The sequence below is a fragment of the Pteropus alecto genome, unplaced genomic scaffold (assembly GCF_000325575.1).
Source record: "Pteropus alecto unplaced genomic scaffold, ASM32557v1 scaffold65, whole genome shotgun sequence".
Taxonomy (NCBI): domain Eukaryota; kingdom Metazoa; phylum Chordata; class Mammalia; order Chiroptera; family Pteropodidae; genus Pteropus; species Pteropus alecto.
The window spans coordinates 8,125,850-8,150,499 of NW_006439191.1; the positions used below are offsets into that span (position 1 = coordinate 8,125,850).

Sequence of the window (24,650 nt, forward strand, 5' to 3'; positions counted from 1 at the left end):
TCTCTCTTGCAACTGTGTGGAACTCAGGTAGTGCTTCCAAAAGGTTGTGTCGATTTACTTGTATTTTCTAGGTTTATATTTATGCCAACAGTGGAAAGATGATACCAATAAATCTTTTTCCTGTGTATTTTTCTTCTTCTAAAGCATGGCTGATCTGTCTAGCACTGCTGTGATGTCGAATGAGTGATGAGATAGCCTCATCTCGTTTCTGTTTTTCTGGCTTATCACTCAGTGCTACTCTGTGATTTTCAAATTGAGGTGATAAATTGTCAATTTTCTTGGATAGAGTTAACTTCGCCTTCTGGTTGTATACCCAAATTAATCCTGAACCAAGCTTTTAAAAACTTAGAAAGCAGTAACATAGAAAAATGACTGACCTTGAGTTGTGCTTTGCATGACACTGGTAAATGGAATCATTGTCGATGTTATTTTTAAGAAATTTCTGATCAAAAATTAGACAGGTTTTAGTAGTGGAGATAGGATGACAGAAGTCTGAATTATTTTGCGAAGAAAAGATTTCCTTCTTTTGCTAATTTGTTCTCCTCATCTTCAGCTATTTTTAAGAAGCCAGTTAAAGAAGGATGTTATGTTTAACATGTGTGATTCTATGTTTTCACAAAAACAGCTAGGAATTTTCCGTACGTAGGAATGTAGACAAAACTAGAGATGAGCAGGACCTATCAGGGCTGGTGAGACAGTTCGTTAGGCAGCTTTACCTGGGATCTCAGGTACTGACCTGCAAGTGAACAGGATGTACTTGTTCATGCCATCGTCGGCTAGTGTGAGACTATGAGACAAAGTGACATCTTTGCCTCAAGAACAGTACCGAGGACGACTGCAGTGGATATTAGGTCACGGAGCCAAGCAAGGCTGTCGATAGCTCTTGCTTGGGCGTGGTGAGCTGAGAGAGGGGTTTGGGCAGGAATTGATTAGAGGTCCACTTGAAGCAGGCAGCTGGTCGGTCAGTCGGCTGAGTTACACGCACAGCAAATGAAAGAGTAAACACGGCAAGCAGTCGGTCTAGTTTAAAGGAATGGAACTGTACTCATGAGGTTTCGTCTTAGCATTAAAGACATTTTAATGACACGATCTGGACTGCATTGTCATCCGATCAAACCTCAAGGTTTAACACCCTTACAGGAGTGTTGTCTGTGGAGCTCCTATTCATTTGTACTTTTTAAATCAAAAACATATACCCAAAGCTATGCAGAACATGTCATTCTAAATAGCTATATTCTCCCTGGCAAAGGGGGCTCAAGCCCAGTCGAAATCGTAAATAGAATACTTAGATTTTAAAATCATGTAATGCAGTGTATTTTAATTGAAGAGGAATTCTTAATGAAAATTATTTGTAGTCTTCTTGACTGTCCTTTTCTAATCCAATTTAATCAACAGTGAAATCTCGAAACCTTTTTCTTAGCATACATCCGTGGATGGATACACAGAACCACACGTCCCGCCTCCCAAGTCAAGCAGCAGACAGAACATCCCTCGGTGTAGAAACTCCATCACGTCTGCCCCAGACGAGCAGCCTCACATTGGAAATTACCGTCTACAGAAAACAATAGGGAAGGGAAATTTTGCCAAAGTGAAACTGGCAAGACATGTTCTAACTGGTAGAGAGGTGAGTTTTCATGATGCCTTTTAATATTTACCTGGGTGTCGCATATTTACCTCTCCAGAGGCTTGTTAGAAAGCTTTCCCACATCTGACAGCTGGGAAGAAATGGCAGTCGCAGGATGCTACCTACTGGGAGATGTGTGAGTGGAACGCTGTGTCAGAGCATCAAACAGTGACCTTTGAATGTTTAGGAAAGAATCATCCCTACATATTAGCATCTCGAAGATCGAGTGTGATGCACATGGGCTTGTCTCAGACTTCTGTCTCATTATGTTGTTCCTGTAAACGTTTCTGGTTACCGTTGCTGTCTTGCCCCAAGAACTGGGCTAGGGTAACTTCTTATTAATTACCGCTGAAGATAAAGTAGGTTTAAATGTGTAGAAAGGAGCCCACTCATTTAGAGACCGCATTGAGCAAGTGTTACTATTACACAGAGGTTTTTCTCAGGTAATAAGAGAATTGGGTTTCTTAAATCCCATGTGTTTTAGATTGTGTGTAGCAAAAATTTATATATTTAATAATAATTATTAATATATGTAATAACTTATATGTTAAATATTAAACATAGTTAAACATCTAACATCCTATGTTACTTAATGTTTACTGGACCCAGTTAGGACATTATGAACAATCTCAGTCAGAGAATGTTTTTAATAAGTTTTTCTTTTGCCCTAAGCATAATATTATTGTCACTTCCAGTTGAATCGAGTCTTCTCTGTCCGTTCTGAGCCCAGGAACTGTTCAGATACAGGCTGTATTAAGCAGAGACTTAGAGGGCATTCAAATCCATTTTGTTAGTCTGCCGAAAGGAAGCTTGGGTGTTCAATTTCTCTACCCATGTGATCATCTTATTCACATAATACTTAAGATACTAAAGGTTTATAAGCCGGCACCATCTGCTAGTCATAACTTATCAGGATCAAGAGTATAAAAGATTAAGATATACATGATTTTTACTCTAAAAGGGGAAGCTTAGAGGAAATCACAAAAGCTTCATTTCATCATTGACTCAGAATTGAGTAGGTTAAAGACTTGGATCAATGGAATATATTCTAAGGCTGTCAAATTGTCAAAACTTTATTATCCAATTATGTGAACACCAAATGTAGCTGAAGTATATATCTAGTTAGGAATGAAACAAAGATGTTTTCTTTATAAATTTTTATTCATTAAAATATATTCTCAAATATAGTTTAATGGTTCTCTTTTTTAGGTTGCTGTGAAAATAATAGATAAAACTCAGCTAAATCCTACCAGCCTACAAAAGGTATTTAATTATTTTAATAGTAAGTAATTAGAATGTGAGTTTATTAATATATGAGTTCTGTAAAGTCAGTTATCCTAAATTTCTTATTAGGTGCGATAATACTATATTTTGTCACAGATAGTTGATTTATTTCTTGGTTGCTTAATATTGTGTATAGTTATTCATTTATCCTAATATTCTTCCTCAGAAATATACATCCGTGAAGTGACCAAAATGCATGTATGTGTCAGTTTCACCATCCTTCAGCCTCCTAAGAAAACTCGTTTAGTTTGAGCTGGTTGTTTCCCAGGCCTGCTGCACATTGAGCATTCTGTGATTGCTCAGATAGACATTTTAGTAGTTTATAAATGAAGCAGACACTTTAGCATTTCTGCCTTATATGTCAAGTTCGTGGTTAATTTACATTGTGATTTTTATTAGCATATGAAGAGATCATAGTCACATATGTAGATGCCGTGTAAATAACTTTGGATTCCTAAATCAGAGCGACTCTTATAAGAAATTTTTAGTACGTTTACCTATACTTGCTGTGATTCTAACAGTAAACGAAAAGTTTGTGTCTGTGATGTCAAGGCTTTCTGCTCGGCTTGGCTGCAGATAACTCAGTTTATTTAATTCTGCTTAGAGATCTGTCTTTGTACTTTCCGAGGTTCCTTTTAAATTTGACAGTCCATATAACAGTTCGTAGCTTCGGTATTTTCAACCAGTGAGAACGTGAAAGGTTGGCTGGATTCTTCTTTCTCTGTGAGTGTGAGATAATGTACCTTAAGGGATGTCTTCTGGGGGAAACTTCTAGCACTGATCTTTCCGCCAACCGTGATGTGGCAGTAATAGTTACAAAAAGGCATCCTCCATGGGCCGATGAATTCTCCAGAGATGCCGTTTCCTGGGATGGAGCCACCGCCGGGCGAGCTTTTGTCTGCCCCTCTGCTGGGAGCCCCTATAAAAGGCAGTGACTGCATAACCATGCTCGCCGGCTTTTCCCAAGAGGGCGCAGGGAAAGGCACAGAAGCAAAGTCGTGCTTATGGAAACATGAAGCCTAGTGGTGCTTTATCCTAATGACTAAAAAATGTACTTGTTGGTGACAGGAAACTTCTGTTATAAAGTCTGCTAATCTTGCTGATAAAGTACGACTTTTTCCAGATAGGCATATAAAGAGTAGAAACTTTGTTTTCCTTAATCTGTGAAAATTAAAGCAAAGGAAAGATTGAAATTCTCTAAATATACCAGTACAGTGTGTGTATGTGGTTGTCTTTTAAGTAATTTCTATTTATGTTCGTAGATTTGGTTTCTGTTAAAAGTTTTGAAAAAAACAGGTCCACGCTTGATTAGTTCTCATGCATTGGAGACCGTTTGGCGGTCGGCCTTGCCAGCACTAGGACAGTGATTTTGCACAAGCAAGAAAAGTGTAAAAAAAAAAGTCAATAATTAACATACGAAAATTACACTTATTAAATGAATAATTTATTGACTGCCACTGTTGGCATGTTATCTGTTACGTAGAATGTCAGATGGCAGCCTAAGCCACTTAAATTTTGGTGACTTTTCGGATAAAGCCAATAGGCCTCTCTGGTAAGCTAACCGACTTGTCTAGCACATCTGCCAAATCATCTGTGTTGTGTTGATGGATTGGGTCACTAACGGTAGAGGAGGAAGACAGGACAATGAAAGCAATATTCTCATGAATAGTTAATCAAATTATCAAGAAACCAAACTTGTAAAAGCAGTCACAAAATCGACAGATATTTCCATCAAAGAGAAAGCAGACAGAGCTCTTCAGCAGTATTCCTTAGATATCTCTGTTGGACTTACGTTGAAATATCAGTTACTCTCACACGTGCATGCTTCCCAGGATGTCCTACCTGACAGCGGAAAGAACCACTCCCATGCTGCGTCCTCCTTCCGGATGCCTCTTTGTGTGTGTGTGGACCGTTTGAAGGGAAAGTCACGACCGATGCTTTTGCGGGTCAAATGAAAACCAAGCGATAAGAGAAGAGTTAACAACATCTTGGGAGCTGGGTTGCGGACTCCAAGAGTTGTCTTTGAATCAATAATGATGAAACACCAAGAGGGCCTTTTTTTTTTTTTTTTTCTATTTTGCAAGGAGTCATTCTGCCGTGTGAATAAATACGATTATACCTAATACTCTGTCATTCGTCGCTTCATGTGCCACGAAATTAGTGGTCGGCAACATGCCTCTGATCTCGATTTGGTTTCGAAGGAAATTCTGAAAACAGAGCTGATCATAAAATCGTGGCTATGGAGAGATTTGTCTCTTTAGCATACAGTGAAGAATTGGCGAGAAGTATTTCTTTCGCACTGAAACATGACAGATTTTGAGGGAAAAGGTGTTCAAACAAGTTTCTTTTGAAACGTGATACCAATAACGTTAGTGTTTAGCCACAATATCAACAGTTTAAGCATAAGACAACCGGATCGTCTGAAAAGACCAAATTGTGTTTTAAGCAGTTTACTGACCAAAAATCTGACTTTCTCAACCTGTTGGCCTTCTTTAGTTAATGGAGTCTTTTCTTCAGGGAAAAACTCTTCTCTCTCTCTCAAACAGTATTAAATGTCCCTGCCCTCTAATTAAAATTAAGCACTCATAACTGAAGACATTATAAAGAATTGCTGTGGTTTTTTTGGCCATTTGCTTGGGTTTTGGAGGTAGTTTGGTTTGGTTTCATTTTTGATGCTTTCGTTGCCTGGCCTTCGTTATCTAACGCATACGTCTATTTCTATATTCTATATAAGGTTCACTGAAATAGCTGTGGAAGTGTTTTTTTCTTGGAAATGGAGGAAGCTAAGAATCTTTAAATCACCTATGAATTTTAGACTAACCATCTGGCTGTTTTAAAAGTCATATTCTCATTTAGTTATTGGAAGAGTCACACTCCTATTTTTTTCTAAGTTGGAAAGTTTATTGACATAGTAAACTAGTTTATTTTTAATTTTTGGATGGGGACTTCAAAATGTCTTTCCCATTTTAAGAAAAGTTGCTTTCTCATGATTTTTTTTGAACTAAAATATTTCATGTCTAATTTTTTTTTTTTTTTAAGAAATAAAACATTGCAGACACAGTTAAAGTCCTACGTGCCATTCCTGGGTTCTATTTCTATTTTTTCCTAGCTAGGAAAAAACTACTATTCTGAATTAGGTCTTTCTTATTCCCATCCAATTTTAAAAAAATTTTCACATATGTGTATCTGTACATAAAATACTGCATATTGTTTATTTTTAAACTTCCTATTCTTCTGCAACTCGCTTTCTTCATAGAGCATTTTCATAGAGCATTTTCTTACAGTTTTATTCTTATTAGTCTATATAGTTTAGCTCATTTATTTTCACTGCTGTTATTATGTAAATATGCCATGGTTTACCCATTCTCTTCTTAATAGAGTCTACAGTTTGTCTGTTTTGCTTTCGGTGGATATTTAGATTGTTCCTGGCGTTTTCGTGTTTCATTTTGGGTTTTATTCTAGTTAGTTAGATTTTTGTTTTCGCTGTTACACACAGTGCTGCAATGATCATTATCACGTATATCTTTTTGTGAAGACACGTAGAAGAATATCTCTCTTCGAGTGGAACTGCTAGCTTGCAGGGTGTGCACATTCTCAGCCTAACTAGACATTGTCAAACTGCTCTGCAAAGCTGTTTAACCAGTTGATACTTGTGAGATTTACTGTTGCTCAACTTTATTGCTCCTCCGTTACCAGATTTCTTCCTTCGTGCCGACTTCATGGATGCACAATGTTCTCTTGTTATCATTTCCGTGATTTCTAGGGAGGTTGGCCATCTTTTAAAATGTAATCTGTTTTATGTTTAATTTCTTCCCTCTGAAGTTATTTGATTTGATATCTCAAAAGGTTCCATTTATTTAGCACCAGCTTGAGCCCAGAGTTGTGCAAGGCCCTGGGAATGACTTAAGCATTATAAAATTGATACCAGTTCATAAAAAAAAAAAGAAGAATCTTACACTCTATCTATGAAGTTAAAACTTTGGGAAAGTGGAACAGGCTAATCCTTCTGTTACTTTGCAATGCGTAATTGACTACAGGTTGTCAAGTTTGGGGAGTACCACTGGACAGTTGTTTTGTTTACTTTTTAATTAGAAATCGTCTAATATATATTCATTTATGATATTCAGATCTCTTTATCTGAACTCCTGTACCATGGGTAGAACTTAAGAAGTTAGCCTGAGGTGTCACACTGCTATGAGCAATAACTTTGCAAAGCACTTGATGTCTCGTTAAGATGTCTGAAGGCTGAAAAATGAGCAGAACGATGATCCTAGAAATTAGAAAAGGGTTCTGTTAATATAGGCAAATCATATATAAAATCCCTCATTGAATGGTACTTCTGAGGTCCTGGCAATCTTTTGGAACTGAGAACTGAATGTCACCTTCAGGATAAAGCAGCGGTCACACTTCACATTAGTTAGAGGCCAGTGAGATGCTGTCAGAGATAGAGGTAGAATTTTTACACGGTTTACAACGAAGGCAAAGACAGGCTCCTACCTTTCCTCAAACCCAAATCAGAGCAAGAGACTTGCAAGGCCAATAAGGCTGTGTCGTACGGCACAAGAAGATCTAAGTGTCACCCTCCTTCTGTGAGCCCAGTTTACTGTGACTCTGATGCCAGCCTGGAAAGCTTTCCCAGTGGGAATAAGCTTGACCCCCTGCCTTCCTGAAGTTCTTGATGGCCACAGTTATTTTCCTCAAGATCAAACAAGCAGCGACCAGTCCTGTGTCATTGGTGAGCCCGAAGCAACACGGTGAGCAGATGCGGAGATGCATTTGACTGGCCCCTGACCATGATGCTTCGGGCATCAATAGAACAGGGTTGTCCAAGCCATGTCCACGTGGCCACTTAGGCAGAAGGAATGGAAGAGGGAGGAAGGATCAGTCGCTGAGAGGAGAAAAGGAAAATGCTCCTGAAGCAAGTGATTAACGCGGGTGGTTTGGCGAATGTGACCCTGAGCCCTAAGCAGGAAGGACTGACCTGAAAAGTAAATAACTCTCCACAGACTCGAGGGTTGTTTACTAACTTCACTCATCTGGAACAAAGCCAGCCAAGAAGGAAACAGCCTCTGAAGGACCGGAAAAGCTGTCCCCAAGTGCAGACAGCAAAGTCCCTGCCTTTTAGTCACGGAAGACCCATCTCAAGTCTTCACTCAGCGCGGATTTCTCTAACTCAGCAAACTACTGTCGCAAACTCTGGCCTTAATTTCCAGCCCACAGCCAAGGCGAAACCACACGTTTGGAGGCATTAATGCATGCAGAGCTCCCCTGCTAAATTTGTACATGCTGGAAACATCACGATGTCACAGTTTGAAAATGAGAAAGAAAAACAACGGGAAATTAGAAACTCAAGCGGTACTGTGGGGTATTCAGTCTATTTGCAAAAAACCTCTGTTTTCCTTACTTGAGCCTGAACGCCTGATACATCCAATAATTGGCTTTTTTGAACAGTAACTCTCCACCTCAGGGGTAAACTTCTTAAGGTCAAGTGTTCAGATCTCCTCTCCTCCACCCTCTCCGTCTGTCCCGAGGACGCGCAGGTGCTGCTAGGACTGGCAGCCTCGCCATTAAAGGCCCGCACGGGGCTGAGAGGTGACGTGCGTCTGTGCGGGTCACTGCTGCGCCCTCTCCCCGCTCCCTTTGACTCAGGCAGCTGACAGCAGCCCAGTCTCTCCTCCGTGCAGCCGACGGGAACATGAGAGTTGAGGAAGCGGGTAGGGGGCGTCATGGAGAGGGAGAGACAACTTAGACCTTGACTGAATCCACATGCGGCCATTCAGCTGGCCCAGATTCTCTTAGACCTGGAGCGCTCATGACCCGAATCTAGCCGATGGTGGAAAGTGTTTCTTTGGGAGGAAGAGTGATTGGCGGAGCAGGATTCTGGCATTTCGTTATCCCGAGTCCATATGCCACCGAAAACGCCCCAGTCGCCTCTTCCACCAGCATCCACTCTCCCTTTCCACCCCACCCTCGTACACGCAGCCCACACACGTGTTCACGCTCTCGCGTGTCAGGGTTCCTTCTCGTTGCTTGTCAGAATCTACTGGAGAAGGGGAAACTAAGGATGGGACAGTATATCCAGGACGTCGTTGACATCTAGGAACCCGATGGCTGCCTGTTACTGTTTTAACTGGAGTAAGACATTACTTTCTGATGGGAACTTGGGTCCTTCCCGTACCCGTTTCTCCAGCTTCATCTCCAGGGGGAAGGGGAGCAGCCTTCTCCTCAGGCACTGCTCAGAAAACAACCAAATAAACGAACGAAAACGTGTCAGTGGAGGGATGCCTGAGGATCCGCGGCTAATTCATCCCTTCAGATTCTTTATTCTCAGACTTGGAGCTGCCAGGAGACATCGGCACGTTTTTCACTAGTTACGAGATATGTCCCAACCCGTTTGCCGCTAAGAGTAGACGATGGAATTTGCCTATCACTTAATGAACATTAACAATAAATCCAAGAGTACCCATGTGACAGTGTCGTCCTCACTCTTTTGCAATGTGATGTGCTCGCTTGAAACAGAAGAAAAAAATTGATGATCGTCTAAGTCAGGATAAATCATCCAGGAACAGCGAAGGACAAGGGGCTACGGGCTGAACCCCGAGGAGCTCCACGTCTAAAGGTTGAGTAGGGGGGAGCAGAGCCAGCAAAAGGCTGAGCAGCCGATGGGGCGGGACGAGGGTCCAGAGTGTGTGCTGTCAGAGCCTGGGGAGGATGGTCACCGTGCGTCCAAGACCACAGAGACCAAGCTGTACGCTCTGCTCTTGGTCCCAGTGTTGAAATGAGAAGGCATTTCAATCTTTCGTGCTGTTTAGGATAAAAATCATATGAAGGATCATTTCATTTCATTTCCACAGTATTTTTCTTTTTTTTCCCCTAGTAATGTAGAGAGCAGTCAAATGAAAGTTTTTTTAATATAGTTCATTCGCGCGCACACACACGCACACACACAGAAACGTTCAAGTTCATCTAGTTAAAGTTGCCCTGGAAACCAGATCTCAGCAAAGTTAGACTTGGGGCTGAAACACAAACCTTGTTTCTTAGTTCATTACCGGGATCCCGTAGTGTCTTATGAGCAGATGAATTTCTTCAAGTGAGTGTTTTGATTGGTTCTCTGCTTGAGTGTTTTTTTTATAATAGAAGTATGTCTGCCTTTTTCTTTAATAGTTGTTTCGAGAAGTACGGATCATGAAAATATTGAATCATCCCAACATAGGTATGAAATTTATATATAAGTTAATGATAAGCATTTTCTTCCATTTGAGGGTATTCGAAAGATATAGTACTAAGGACTTTTTATATCAATAGAAGAAAAATGATAACCTGAGAAAATGATACTTCGGGTAAAAATAGACTGTAAAGAAGTTTACTAAAGACTACAAATTGCTGTTTTCTGCTAGGTTACTGTCTTCTGCTCTCCACTAAAATAATGGATGTAACTTGGAATTAATGCATATAAATGTTTTTTATATCTTTTTACTCAGTCTCTCTAAAGAGAGATTTCGTGCCAGGTATTTATAAAAAATGAATTCCAGATAACATGTATTGTGGTTTGAGTATAGTTTGTAGGCAGAGTAACTGATTTGAATTTAAAAAAATAAAGAGTTGATTTCAATTTTAATGAATTTATTTCTATAAATTCTGATTTGCCCCCATATTAACAAATAAATTTATCGATTATATCTATTATATAAAGTTATTAGATTATAAGAAGTAGAAAACAGTTCTTTTAATCTGTTTATTTTTACTTGTTTCTTGCACATTTTAAAATCTTTTGTTTATTAGCGATATTAATAATGTATTATAAACCACAAATAATCACATTAATATCTCTAATAAACAAAAGATTCAACTACATAAATCTGATAATTTAATTTTTAACCAGAAAGTTTTATAATATCACATGATTATAGAATTTTTTTTTTGTTTCTATACTAAAGATCTTTTAACATTTTATGATAGGCCCATTATAATATAGTATCTTTTAAAGCTTTAGGTAAAATTTATCATTCTAAAGAATTTTATCTTGATTTTAAGATTTTCCTTTTATTACATTATTCTAATTAGAAAAAGTTATGTTTTTTTAATCCCAGAAACTTAACTCTCTTTCGACTCAGCAGCAGTTGGTTCCAAATCACTTCTTGAGAAATAGTTTTATTTCACCGTAGTAATAACCCTTGAGAGAATTTTTTAAGTTAAAATTATAGTTAATAACCTTTAATAAACACTCAGATTTTCCACTGGTTTAGCGTTACCTTGGATTTTATTCGAGCGTATTCAGTATGTGCTAACAATTAAAGAGTTACATCTCTTATTTCTTTTTCAGTAAAGTTGTTCGAAGTTATCGAAACAGAGAAGACCCTCTACTTAGTCATGGAATACGCAAGTGGGGGTAAGATGAGGGGCATGGAAGCTGTGACGAGGCATACGGAATCCTCAGCACCTGACGGTTCATTGTAACGCTGACGTCTTCACCGTTGTTTACGAGTCTGTGGTTTTATTAACATGCCTTTAAATGATATCTTAAGGAAAATCAGTGTTTGCCTGTAAGACCTCTTGACCTCACATTTAAAAGCTGGATTTGGGGTTTATTTAAAAATTACTTAGGGACATTTTTCAAAACTCTAAATTTGCACTTTTATCTATGAATGTTTCAATTCTCTTATCTAATTATTATATTATTATAGATCATATTATTACGATAATTAGAACCTCTTGACTATAAGCAGGGAATCTCAGATTCAGAAGGTACTTAATGAAGGCTACGGTACAAGCATTTTCTAGGTGAAATATTTACACATTTTCAAGATAATCCGTAAAACATTTCAATTGAAACAAGTATCAATCTACATATTTTCTAAGTCAGAAGATTGAGTGACAGGGAAATGGTGAGACACGTGTAGGAGAATGCTTGACGGCTTTCAGGGCTCGGAAAATTGAAGCAGTTGAAGAAGTGGCGGAAGCTGTAATTTAAACTACTTTGGCTAATTAACATTTTTGCTAATCAGTAGAAAACTTAGTGTTGAGTCCTTTTAGCTGATAAAGTATATAGATTTTTCTGTTGATTCAAATTTTATGTAACTGGCATAAAAGGATGTAGTCTAGTCCACAGCATCTAAATTATGCATGTTTATGCTGTCTCTTCAATTTCATAAGCAATTTACTACAAATATCAAATATATTTTAATTCCCTTTTCAGTTTTTTAATACCGATTGAAAGTTTTGTTAGATTTGGTTTTCTACAAAGCTTTCTTCCATCCTCAAAATATCTCAGTGTAGGTTTTTCGACTTAATCTGAAGACCTCTACTATTATGTTTATCGTGACTGGATTTAAAAAAAATTATTCAGCCATGCAAATTTGCATAAAATGTAGGTCTATAATAAAATCAATGAACCTACAAATACCACGTAATGAGCTGTTCCTCTGTTTTTCTGTCCTTCAGTTAGATTTATGTAAGAGTTTGTCAGCGTGGGAATCCTGAGTGTTATTTTTAGTTTAGATTCTTTTTGTTTCATTCGAGTCATCTAGAGAAAGGGGCCAGACGTGCTTTGATGTGAGAAATTATAGGCTGCTAAAAATCTGTGGGCACCATTCTGTTTCTACGAAGGCCCACCACAAGGCTGCGTTAATATTAACGTGTGTACCGTTCTAACAGTGCGTGGTAAGTACAGTTGACCCCGCAGGTGCTCATGAAGGGGAGCGATGGCCGGGACGGAGTGTCCTCACTGCCTTCCTTCGCTGTCACAGTTGGGGACGGTGCAGGGTAGGGAGACGTGTCCGGAGTCCAGCCCACACCAGGAAGCCCCTCAGTCATTTCCGATTGCTCATGCTAGGTCTGCTTTAGTCTTGCCCATCAATGACCCGGTCACAAAACCGTCATGGTTCTGGCAGTAAATCGAGAATCATTTTCTCGCCCTTTTAATCTAGAAATGGCAGGGCGACTCTGGAAAATAAAGCACTTTATGTTTTTCCTCTGAAGCATCCAGATATTTTAGGGTTGAACCGGACACGCGCACAGAAGTCTAGCGTGAACAGGAAGAGCAGGGTCTGACAGCCTCCTTTCTGCCAGGAGTAGATGAGTTGATTCTGGTTCACTAAGGGGGCCAGAGCTTTCCAGTGACGGGGAAGGCAGGGAACTCCTCTATGATTTTGAATCACGTTTTGTCCAAAAGAGCCTATTAAAGAAGGTGTCAAGTCTCCTCTGGAATAGTGCATTTATTCCTTCTTTCGTTCACGCAAACAGTATTTACTAAATGTTTACTACGTGCTAGGTAATATTCCGGGTGCTAGAAACCCATGGATGAGCAAAGACAGAGGCCCTGATCTCAAGAAGATTACATTCTAGTTGAGAAAGCAAACCATAAACAATATATAGTAAGCGAAGGACTGAGTCATGTCGGCATTCGGTGTCTGAGTGTTCCAGGCAGAACTTGAGAGTAGTGCACATTTTTGAACTCCTGCGTGTGCATCTTTCCCAGCCTAACCTCACATATCTAGAATTAACTACTATCATGGGTCAGCTAGAGCATCCATTCATTTGTTTCCATAGGCCCATTAAGTCATTTAAATATGCTTGATATAATATGCTGTCTGACATTGTAGTGTGTTAGTTTCATCTGACATACACCATTACATATTTGATTTTTAGTATTTATATCATAGGATTGATATTATATATGTATACATAACATATCTATGTACCTAGATACAAATATATAATTTATCGAGTGCTTACTATATGCCGGTCACTGTGCTAATAAGCACACGCATTATTTCATTTAATCCTCATAATGTCATAGTTTGTGATTTACATAGAACGATCAGAAAATTGTGAGCCAAAAGCTTTTTTAAAAACAGCAAAAACTTGACATTGCATATATTGTTAACTGAAGTTTCACGTCTGTTTTACTGCCTGCTTTACCTTTCCGATTCAGGTGAAGTATTTGATTACTTAGTTGCCCATGGAAGAATGAAAGAAAAAGAGGCCCGTGCAAAATTTAGGCAGGTACGGAAAGTAGTTTTCAACTTTGTCTCGCTGATATTTTTAGTGATGTTCAATGGACAATGTCACAAACTGCACTTTAGGGTACGTGGTATTTTAAGAAGAAAAATTCCTGCTTGCTTATGCTTTTTATGAATGGAAAACCGAAGAAAGAAATCTGTCCTTCCTGAATTTGAATTGGAGAGAGTCACAAGTGGTTATTTGTAGGGGGTCGTAAAAAGTGAAATGTGTATAGTTGAGGCTCATAACTCTGATGGTCTTAGAAATATAGAGCAGACTGAGATAGAAAAATACCTAATCCTTTATTCAATAATTATTACCAAGTATTGTTAGCTTCATGTATACAGTATATATGTGTGCTGTTTGAAGAGGTTATTGTGTTATTTTCTTTTATAATAGAAGATGTCTTGGTGTTAGAACTCATATTTTTGTAGATTTCAAGACCGCGGTCAATTTCATTTAGTAAGTAGGCAAGGAAACCTGCAAACGTGGCAGAAGAATATGATAAGATACTTATATTTCTGGTTCAACTCGAAAATGACTTATTACAGAAATGATAAAATAAGAAAAAATAGTTGAAGTTGATCCAGGACTTTATTTTGAATTTTTCGGAATAAAGGGATTGAAATGAGTATGCTATATAAATTGCTGTAGAAGTGACAAATGAATTGTAAATGGGTCATAAAATTTACTGAAGGAACGTTTCAGCAGACACCTTGCTGTATCTCAAACTTTGGGATTTTAAATATTTGGAACTTAAAATATTTTCTTTAAAAATAGTTCAGTACCTCTCCTATGAGCATGCACACCGATTCTACAATTAAAGGGGGCCTGTATTCAGTAAGTTTGGGGAACACTGAATGCTGGTATCAGATTCTTCCCTAAGAGAATTTGCATGTATGTTAATATATAAACAGAGAGGTCCTAAAGAAGGGAAAGAAAAAGCCTGTTTAGCTTTTCTTTAGACGTAGCATTCTCCAGATCGGTCATGGCGTGACTCTGTTTTGTGAAACCTCTGTTACTAATATCTCACAGACTCGTGGCTTTTTGGAACACAGTTTGCAAAATGCTTTCTACCGAAGACTTACGTAGCCCTTTTACGCAGCATAGGCTCCTAGAAGCATTCACCTTAAAACAGCTGAATCCAGACAGAGCCGGGAATAAGGAAGCGGCGCTGAGACCCTGAATGGTGTCAACCGCGTGCTGTAGGAAAACGCTACAGTCATCACGTTAAATGCCATTACTCTTTCAATATCAGTTACAATAGTCTTAGTGAGTAGCTGACCAACAGGAAAATTCCAGTGGGCATTAAATAGTCCCATTGGGATCTCAATGTATATTTTAAAGACTGTTACTCCTCGGTTGTATTCTTCTTAGTCAGCTGGTTTTATTTATTGATTGAAACATAATACTTGTAGGGAACTGTCCTAGGGTACTGTATGGAATAAGGGAAAGGTGAACATGCTTGCTCTTTGAAAGAGCTTGCCATCTCTACAGATGGACGGGAGCAAAACAGGCTGGGACACAGATATTTTCCTAAAGATTCAAATAATCACTAATTGGCTTTTGAAAAGAAGAAAGTCTGAATTATTTTGAAATCAGCTTTACAGTCTTCGTGTTGCAGGTGTTAAGTGTCAAATGAATGCTGTTTAAATGTGAAACGGTGGGAAATAGTTTCTTTATAATTATTTAGTTTAAATATTCAATGTACGTACTATTTATGTTCACCCCAAATAGAAAAAAGGTAAAGAACTCACATTTTTTCCAAAACCTGGGACACACACACACAGCATTTTGTAGTTATTTAAAAAAAAGGTTATATTTGTTTTTGAATTTATCGTGGTTTATTTTTCTTTAAAATTTAATTAAAACGTAAAGAATTAATAAATGTACATATTCTTTTATATTTGCTCTGTATTTTGTGAAATTACTTAAAAACTTTTTATCGGTAAAGAAACATACCTTATGGCAAGGATATACATATACATGTGTCCTCGACTCTGCTGTCAGATACAGCAGAGACACTGGGACAGTTTAAGACCAAGTCAGCAGCATTGCACCGACCATACGACGCCTCTGCATTCCTTAGGATTTGAGGGCGTGCAAGAAAAGTTATAGTATTGACTCAACCCTTCCAATATCAAGGCTGCTACTTCAAGTCTAGGAATTCCTAACCCACTTATAAGTAACTTCAAAGCGACCCCAACAATTGCACCTCACAGCAAAAACAACATATCTGGTCTTAGGGGCAGTGCAGGGCTGATTGTGCATCGTGTTTTCACAGTCCGTCGCAGAAGGGCTATGGGGCAGTTCCTGGATCCAGTGATGGCAGTACAGAGTGTTTCGAGATGGGAGGGCGGGCCACAGACTAACGTGGGAAAACCTGGCTTGTGGGCGGGGATTCTTGCAGTGAGTCAAGAGCCAAGACTTCTCTTACAGGGCAGAGATGGCGCCAGCTAGATAAGTGTGGTGATTAGCATCACGAACCACCACGTTTGACTGCTGGAGGTCAGAGATCGTGGAGTTTGCGGAGCATGAATGCTTAATACGGAGCATGCTCTGTAGTTATCTTTTCCATTCTTAAGGCTTTAAGGCTCAGGGGGGCTTTATTCCAGAAGTGCCTATGGAACTGCTTTTGTAGAGGTCATTTTGTCTAAAGCGAAATGCAGGTTTGGTAACCAAATTGTTACCTATAGCACGCCTCCTTCACTGTATCGAGGCAAAGTCACCTGAAAAAGATAATGTCATTATCCGCAAATTTCTGTCGTTCATGATACAAAAATAGCCTTACAGTATGAACATCTATATAGCCCATATATTATGCTCAATAAGATATATCAATATTTACATGTAAGTGTATCTTGGATAATAAACATATTCTAATGAAAATTGCATATTAGAATTTTGAAGCACGTTGTTTAAGAACGCTAACCCTGCAAATAGGCATTGTAAGATTCTGCTGTGTTTTGGGGACTCACTCTTCAGATGGATCATGATTATTCAGTCGCTCTGCTCCCGAGCACCTGCTTCGTTTGGAATTCAGAGCCTCGCCAGCCTGTCCGTCAGGGTTTACTGTGATCATTTCCCACCTCTTGTTTGAAGACATCGTCTGGCTTCACCATCAGTACATTTTCCCACCTCATCTCCTACCTCCCCATCACCAAATCTCCACGTTTTAAAATATTACTATCCTTCAGGGATGGCTTAGATCAAACATCACCAATTCCAGGAAGCATTTCCAACTGAATCGATTCTTTATTTTTCTTATGATTTCCTCCTTCTTTGTACATCCGCTTCTGTATTCTGCTGTGTATTATGGCTACTTACGTACACGTTTTCACCTCCGGATCGACTGTCAGCTCGACAGGGCCCAGGGAGTGTTAATTTTCGTATTCCCTACAACCAGCACATTTCCTTGCACATAGCGGGTACTCAATGAACTGACTGTTGAATCCAGATGAATTGAATTGAATTACATATTACTCATTGTGTATTGATTTCGTCTTGAACATGTCTTCTCTGTCTTTGAGCCATTTTCATATACACAATAATAATTTTATAATACCGAGCTACCAGTTTCACTTCTACTTTAAAGTGGTTTTTTTTTTAACCCCTATTCCTGGTAGCTTAGTCATACGTCATATCACCTTTAGACTTTTAAAATTCTCATTTCTCTTTCCGTTAGTAAGTGCCTAACCAATATTCAGCATTCAAACTGTGTTTACATTCAACTGAATCCACAGAATCGAATGTTCTGCTGTGCATTAAAATTGTCTTTACATCAGATAGACTTATATGTACAAAATGGCTCTTACTTGATTGCTGTCAGAATCTTTCCATTTCTGTATTTAACATATTATATCACTATCAAAGAATTGTCTATAGCCTATATTACATTTGTATCTTTGGCTCTTAATCTATTGGGTTCCTCCCTGTTTAACCCTTGTCCCCAAAGAGCCCTTTGTAATAGTTGAAAATTATGACGACATATGAAATCTAGTTTTAGATGTAGATTACTTTTCCCAGCTGAATTAATAACAGATTTCAGATTAAATTTCATTTTTCTTTCTTTTGACAATTGGGTTTTTTTTTAAGGCACAAAAAATTTCCAGTTTCTTTATAGATCAACAGAAAATGTAGAATCTTGCTAAATACCCCACCGATAAGTTCTTAGTAAATTGGCCTCACTAAAGAAACATGCCTTGAACACATTTGATATAATTCCTAAAATAGAGTTTTGCTTTTTGAACTTGAACCAGCTATCTTGGAATCTGACGCGTGTTTGCCAGAGCTCCTCTTCTGACACTGGAATAAATAAATCATTTGACCCAAACTACAAATTGTACACGTTTGATCACGTAAACAGAAAAATATAACCATCTTCACGGACTATGACAAAGAAATATTTTAGTGTATTCTAGCAAGAGAATACTACTTTTCCACATTTTCTACATTTAAGAGTGGACGTTTCATCACTTTAATATGTGTAGTTTTCTGAACTAAAGGAACAGTGAAATTATTAAATATTACTTTGTAATCCAAGTTGGTAATTTATCTAAACTGGAGGCGATAATTGAGGAAAATTGTGACTTTTTTTTTTTTACCAAAAAAGTTTTTAATCTTTTATCCACATACTTATTTCAGATTGTGTCTGCTGTACAGTATTGCCATCAAAAATGCATTGTTCACCGTGATCTTAAGGTAAGCCACTGATTTTCTAATATAAAATTCTTAATCATTAACAGGTCTTTTATAATATTAGAGCTATCTTTGATCGCCTAGCTGTGCCAGGCACTATACAAGGAAGCTAGTATTTATTTAATCTACATAGCAACTTTACGAAAGGCAGTGTTTTCACTGAGAAAATGAAGAAAATATGAATGAGAAGTTATCTAGCATTAAAACATAGAGGATTCGATTCACCATTAATAAGCTTACTTTAATAGGTAAATGTGGGACTTTGTCCCTAACTAAGAATGCCCGAGGTCGCATTCAGTCAGAAGCAAGTCAGGGCACTTATCCAGATTTGTCTGATGTCAGAGCCACTGCTCACTCTTCACATTAAAGCTCGAAGTAACAAGGAAAAATTTTAAATGTTTTTCTGAACATCAAATGCATATTATTAGTGTAAACTAGCATACTTTGGAATAAGAAACATATGATAGTCAAGAAATGTTTGTGGCAGTCAGTGAGCACGGGAGCACAGACATCTCTTTGAGGTACGGTTTCATTTCCTCTGGCTTTATATCCAGAAGAGAGAATTGTTGGATCACGCGGTCGTTCTATTTTTAGCTTTTCGAGGACCATCCATACTGTTTTCCACAGTGGCTGCACCAATTTACATTCCCACCAACGGTGCACAAGGGCTCCCTTTTCTCCGCATCCTCACCAGCACTGATCTTTTATATTTTTGATGCGAGCCATCCCGACAGGTGGGAAGTGACATCTCATTAAGATTTTGATTTGCATTTCCCTAATAATTAGTCGTTTTGAGCACCTTTTCTTATACCGGTTGACCATGTGTATATTGTCTTGTTTGGGGAAAAAAAAAAAAACCGCTTTGGCCATTTTCAAATTGCGTTGTCTGCTTTTTTGCCGTGGAGTCGTGTGGGTTCCTCGCGTAGTTTGTATGGTAGCCTTTATCAGACCCTTGGTTTGCAAAGATCTTCTCCATCCCACATGCTGCTTTTTTATTCTGCTGATGATTTTCAGAAACTTGTCAGTTTGGTCAAGTCCGAATGTTTCTTTTCACTTGGGTTGCCCGAGCTTTTGGTGTCATATCCAAAAAGTTAATAATACTGCATCGAACACTAGAAATTTGCTCAGAGAGTAGATTTCAGGTCCTGTCCTCACATACACTCCTTAAAAACGTGACTATGAAGGTACAAAGTCCCTGGGCTAAAACGTTAGTCTTTTTTTCCTTTTTCTCTCTTCTCCCCAATTATTCCTTACGTAGGAGTCTTTTTTCCTTTTTCCTTCTTTTCCCATGGTCTCTGTCAATTATTAGCACTAGTTTTTGTTTTATTTGGAAATTCTGTCTGAAACCGTGGTCAGAAGTCTACTCCTGTATTTGGCTCCCTTTTTCTGAGCTTACAGATTTTCTACTGAGCCAGATTTTTCTAGTTCTCGGTTTCTTCCCTCGGCTATTTTCAGGGGAAGTCACTTCCTCAGATAAAGAGGACCATCCTCCTGCCTGTGCGTTTGACTCCCAGCTTCTCGTCTCATTTCTTATCTGAAGGAAATCTGCAAAAAATCACGATCAGCACCCCGTGTTCTCACCCACACGAGAGCGGACCCGAGGACCTCCCCAGCTCTCCTCCCCTGAGGGAGCCTGGGTTCTCTGATATCCGTCCAGATGCTTCAGAGAGACCCAGCACAGTCCAGCTCGCTCACAGATGGCCTCGGAAGTTTACAGCGGCCAGGCCCGAGACATCAAGATAACCTGGTTTTGTCACACAGTCCACAAGTAGCTATGATTTAATATAAACCTCCCAAATTTATGTGCTGCTATAATAATCATGTCACAAACCACACCTTATTTTTATCATATATTTTTGGGTGCTGGATGTATCTCCATTTTCCAAAATAAATATCCCAAGCTAGCATACCTCAAAAAAAGGGAAAGAAGCAGGGAGGGAAGGGAAGAGCTGTATGATGGTCACGGTGCCCGACTCTGATGACCCTTGGGCCCTCCAGTGATAAAGAGGACTCCGATTTTCATTTTAGTCAAACTTTACTCCTTGGAACCTAATAAAACGTATCTACCAAGTAACCTAGGGCGCCTCGTTAAGTCTATCAGTTGTAACACAGAGTTTGAAACAAAACACGTACAAAAGCAAATCCTTTATTGTATTGCTGGCATTTACACAAGGGATTTCAAAACCTGGGGGTTTGGGGGTGGAAATCACTGCTTTCTACCATAATTTACCTCCAGAAGAGAATGTAGTTTTCAAACAGCAAAAGGAAGGAAGGTTAAAACCAACAAGATCGCGTGGAGTCTGCGTTGCGTTCTTTCACTGAAAGAACAGAACTTTGTGGAGGAAGCATTCCATGAGCCAGGGCGGACGGTTGAATTCAGCAGTCACAGAAGCCCTGATTGGCAGTTCTTTTAGGTATCAGCCTCGCATTACCCAAAAATACTCTATTGACATAGAATACTGTTGGGTAAACTTGTTGGTTTAAGCCCAAGTGGATGAATGTGATGTTGATTTATGTGCTTTAGAATAGGTCATGTTAAGGTGCAGGTCCGGGATGTTTCTTACTTTGAAGGAAAAAAAAAAAGGGGGTTTAAAATCACTTTTCTTAAACAGTCGCAGATACGCGTATACAGGAGAGCTTTCCTCTCATCGTGTTAACATTCAGCCTTCTGCAGATGTCATTCCGAGCAGGGATGATGCATCGAAGTACCGGGCCGGGCTTCTAACTTTGTGATGGCAGATAAAACATGAGCGGTGTGACACATACAGGCGTGGGATCTGAAACGGTTGTGCTGCATATGTTCTGTTACGTAGGCTCTTTACATTGTCCTTTTCATTATTTTCCTCTTAGGCTGAAAACCTTCTCCTTGATGCTGACATGAATATTAAAATTGCTGACTTTGGTTTTAGTAATGAATTTACAGTCGGGGGCAAACTGGACACATTCTGTGGAAGCCCACCCTACGCCGCTCCTGAGCTATTCCAAGGGAAGAGGTACGACGGGCCCGAGGTGGACGTGTGGAGTCTCGGTGTCATTCTCTACACGCTGGTCAGTGGCTCCTTGCCTTTCGATGGCCAGAATTTAAAGGTATCCGCCAGATTTGATACTCACGCTCGACCCCCAGGCACGGTGACTGGAAAAGCCGGCTCGCTAAGTGCTTGCTTTTGCTTCTTTTAAGGAACTGCGTGAGCGAGTCTTACGAGGGAAATACCGTATTCCCTTCTACATGTCCACGGACTGCGAGAACCTTCTGAAGAAGTTATTAGTGCTGAACCCAGTTAAGAGAGGCAGCTTGGAAGTGAGTAGGTTTTTTCGTCCTCTGGGTTTAACGTTGGATAATTAAAATATTCCAGGAAGCGACGACCGTTTTCAATAACATTCTCCCTGTGTGTTTTTAGGAAAATTGCCAAATCATCGAATTTGTCTGTGGTTAGAGCTAAGGAAAGTAACAGGATTCTTTCACTACTCGAAAGTTATCACAGTTGGTTTCTCATTGCTTCTTTGTCCCGAAGTGAAGTATTCAATTAAAACAACACAAAAATAGAGATTAAATTGACTTTTAGTCAGAGAAGGAGGAAAAGCTAGCCTCTGGCAGAAATGACTTGATCCAGTCCAGAAACCTTGTTATTTAGTCAGTACAGATATTTTGAGGATGAAAGAAGATGATGAAAATTCTAATCCAGTAAATACTTCATGGATGTATCTGAAATTAGTACCCGATAGCAAAAAAAATTGAACAGAAATCTCTCAACATCGGTACAGAAAATTTATAAATATTTAAGCAGAACATATTGGAAACGGGTGTTTCGCTTCTTAACACACCGTTGTGTTGCTTACTTATCCATACGTGAGGTTATTTTTAATAACAGACACTATTATAAATGTATTAGGTATATTACAGCAGAATAACATCTGTGGTTCATGTAACCAAAATGTCTAACCTTCGTTCCTTCTGATTCTGTAATAAGAACGACTTATTTGTTAAATATTTTGCCCCTCTCTTTTTTAAGAGTGATATTTTAGCCCGAACGAACATAAAACTTCAGAGATTCAGCATGTACTGTTTACTAGTACTTTTTTTTTTTTGTCTTCATTCATTTGCTTTCATAGATAGGATAGAAAAATTCAGAGAGTTAATGCCATTTAAACTGTACTTTTTTAGTGTAGCAATGGGGCTTTCTGGCATGGACTCCAGGCTGGTCAGGAGGCAGCCTTAGAGTGAGTCACTCCTGTGTACAGAGCTCCCCTGTTAATTTGGTCTTTGTAATTTTACTAAAAGATACAATATGTTTTAATGGAAGTTATGGGATGGTCAGTTCCATTGGAAATTATTTGAAATGCTTTATATCAGTGAATCAATTATCAGATTTTTTTTACTGAATTAGTTGTTTAAATGTGATTAGTTCCTTCCTAGGATTTTTGTGGGTTTTTTACTTTGGGGTATAAAAGTATGTTAATAATGTTTTAAAGAGAAACCCGTGCAGTAGAAAAGCCCACTTTTATATTCCTAAACTTATTTTCAAGCATTATTCATAAAAATTATGTGGAAAAAATTAAAATTGTTGATTGTCATATAGGTTTAAAATTTTATGGGAACATAAGTTTCTCTTAATCCCACTTTATGGCTTACTTTTATGATAGCGATCTGGTTTACCTGAACGTCACTTAATAAAATGTCCAGAATTGAGGCATCACCTTAGCTAATAAGCAGAGCAAAAAGATCATACAAAAATTATTTGGGAGAATAGATGTTAAAAATCTCTGTGGACAGGTAATAAGATATACTTAGCATCTTAAAGGTGATTTATTTACCATAGCCAAATATTTAAGTCTTTCATCATTAGCATTAAAATTGGAAGGCTTAAAGTGTTAGAATTCTGAGTTGAATTTTAAAAGCCAGATTATTATTATGAAAACGTATGATCAACAGAAGCTCAACTCGATATATTTGAATAGATTCTGGAAACTCCAGTTCCAGCTTATTAAAACTAAATTTTTCAGCCACAGAACCATGAGTCTGTATTGGAAATATTATCATATTATTGCACATATCACTATACAGAGACTGGTCTGCTCCACAGTTCCCAGAAATGACCATCCAGAGAAGCCTGACATCGTTTAAAAAAAAGATTTCTTACTCCAAACCTTAAGAAACTCCCCTTGAGGTAGCAGTGATGTTGAAAATTGTATTAATCTTTACTTTTATTTTTCATACCAACTTTATTATCGACTTTACAACAACAAAAAAAATCATAAACTATAAAAAACAGCTCTTTTCTGAACACTAATCATTAGTGTATAAACAAATTTTTATACAGTAGTGTTTTCGTGTCATGGAACATTCTTTTTTTACCTTAGAACTTTTTGGTACATACTTTTTGCTTTGTCGTGAGAGTGAGCTCCATTCTTGTCATAGCCATGTCGCTATCCTTGGGTCACGCATCATAGTTTATTTAACTCTCCCCTGCTTATTGCACATTTAAGCTGTTTTCATTGTTTTTACTAGAAATCATGCGATATGCTTTTTTTCCCTTTAGGCTATATACGTAGATAAATTCTCCAGAATGTAATCTCTGGGTCAAAGGCTACAAACAGTCTGTCTGGTAGGTCTTGTATTTCAGTGCCAAAAGATCGTGCGTGACCCAAGGTATTTGAAAGTAAAATATTCTCCACACTTTGATTCAGTATGTATATAATAATTTCTAGTATTCAGTGCCTTTATGGTAGCAAATATAAGAAAAAGTAGTAGTCAAATACAAAATACATAGTTTGCCGTAATTTCTCTAATTCGCATTTATTTTATTAGAGGTGATGCTCAGTATCTTTAATGAATAGGTTAATGGCGTGTCTTCACATGGACGCTCTCTTAACTGCTTGTCCAAAGGCATCTTAGATTTGTGTCAGCTTTATGCATGTTAATATAAAATATTTGCTGATAATTTCCATATTTTTGAAAGTGGAACTTTATGTATTTTTTTCCAGTGTTACATGAGTATTATGCGGTATCGATTAGAGTAAAACGCTAGTCTCTTCACTACATACT

At 38.4% G+C, this 24,650-nt stretch overlaps 1 protein-coding gene across 1 annotated transcript in view; it reads left to right on the forward strand.

Moving 5' to 3' along the window:
- Positions 1-1,545: 1,545 nt before the first annotated feature.
- Positions 1,546-24,650, forward strand: part of MARK1 (microtubule affinity regulating kinase 1) — a 47,338-nt gene continuing 24,233 nt past the window's right edge. Inside the window, exons 1-8 of the mRNA XM_025049836.1 lie at positions 1,546-1,624; positions 2,834-2,887; positions 10,073-10,121; positions 11,232-11,297; positions 13,842-13,912; positions 18,554-18,610; positions 21,458-21,694; positions 21,786-21,905. Coding sequence (XP_024905604.1) covers positions 10,094-10,121; positions 11,232-11,297; positions 13,842-13,912; positions 18,554-18,610; positions 21,458-21,694; positions 21,786-21,905 — 579 coding nt within the window. The 5' untranslated portion in view covers positions 1,546-1,624; positions 2,834-2,887; positions 10,073-10,093. The remainder of the gene's footprint in view (positions 1,625-2,833; positions 2,888-10,072; positions 10,122-11,231; positions 11,298-13,841; positions 13,913-18,553; positions 18,611-21,457; positions 21,695-21,785; positions 21,906-24,650) is intronic.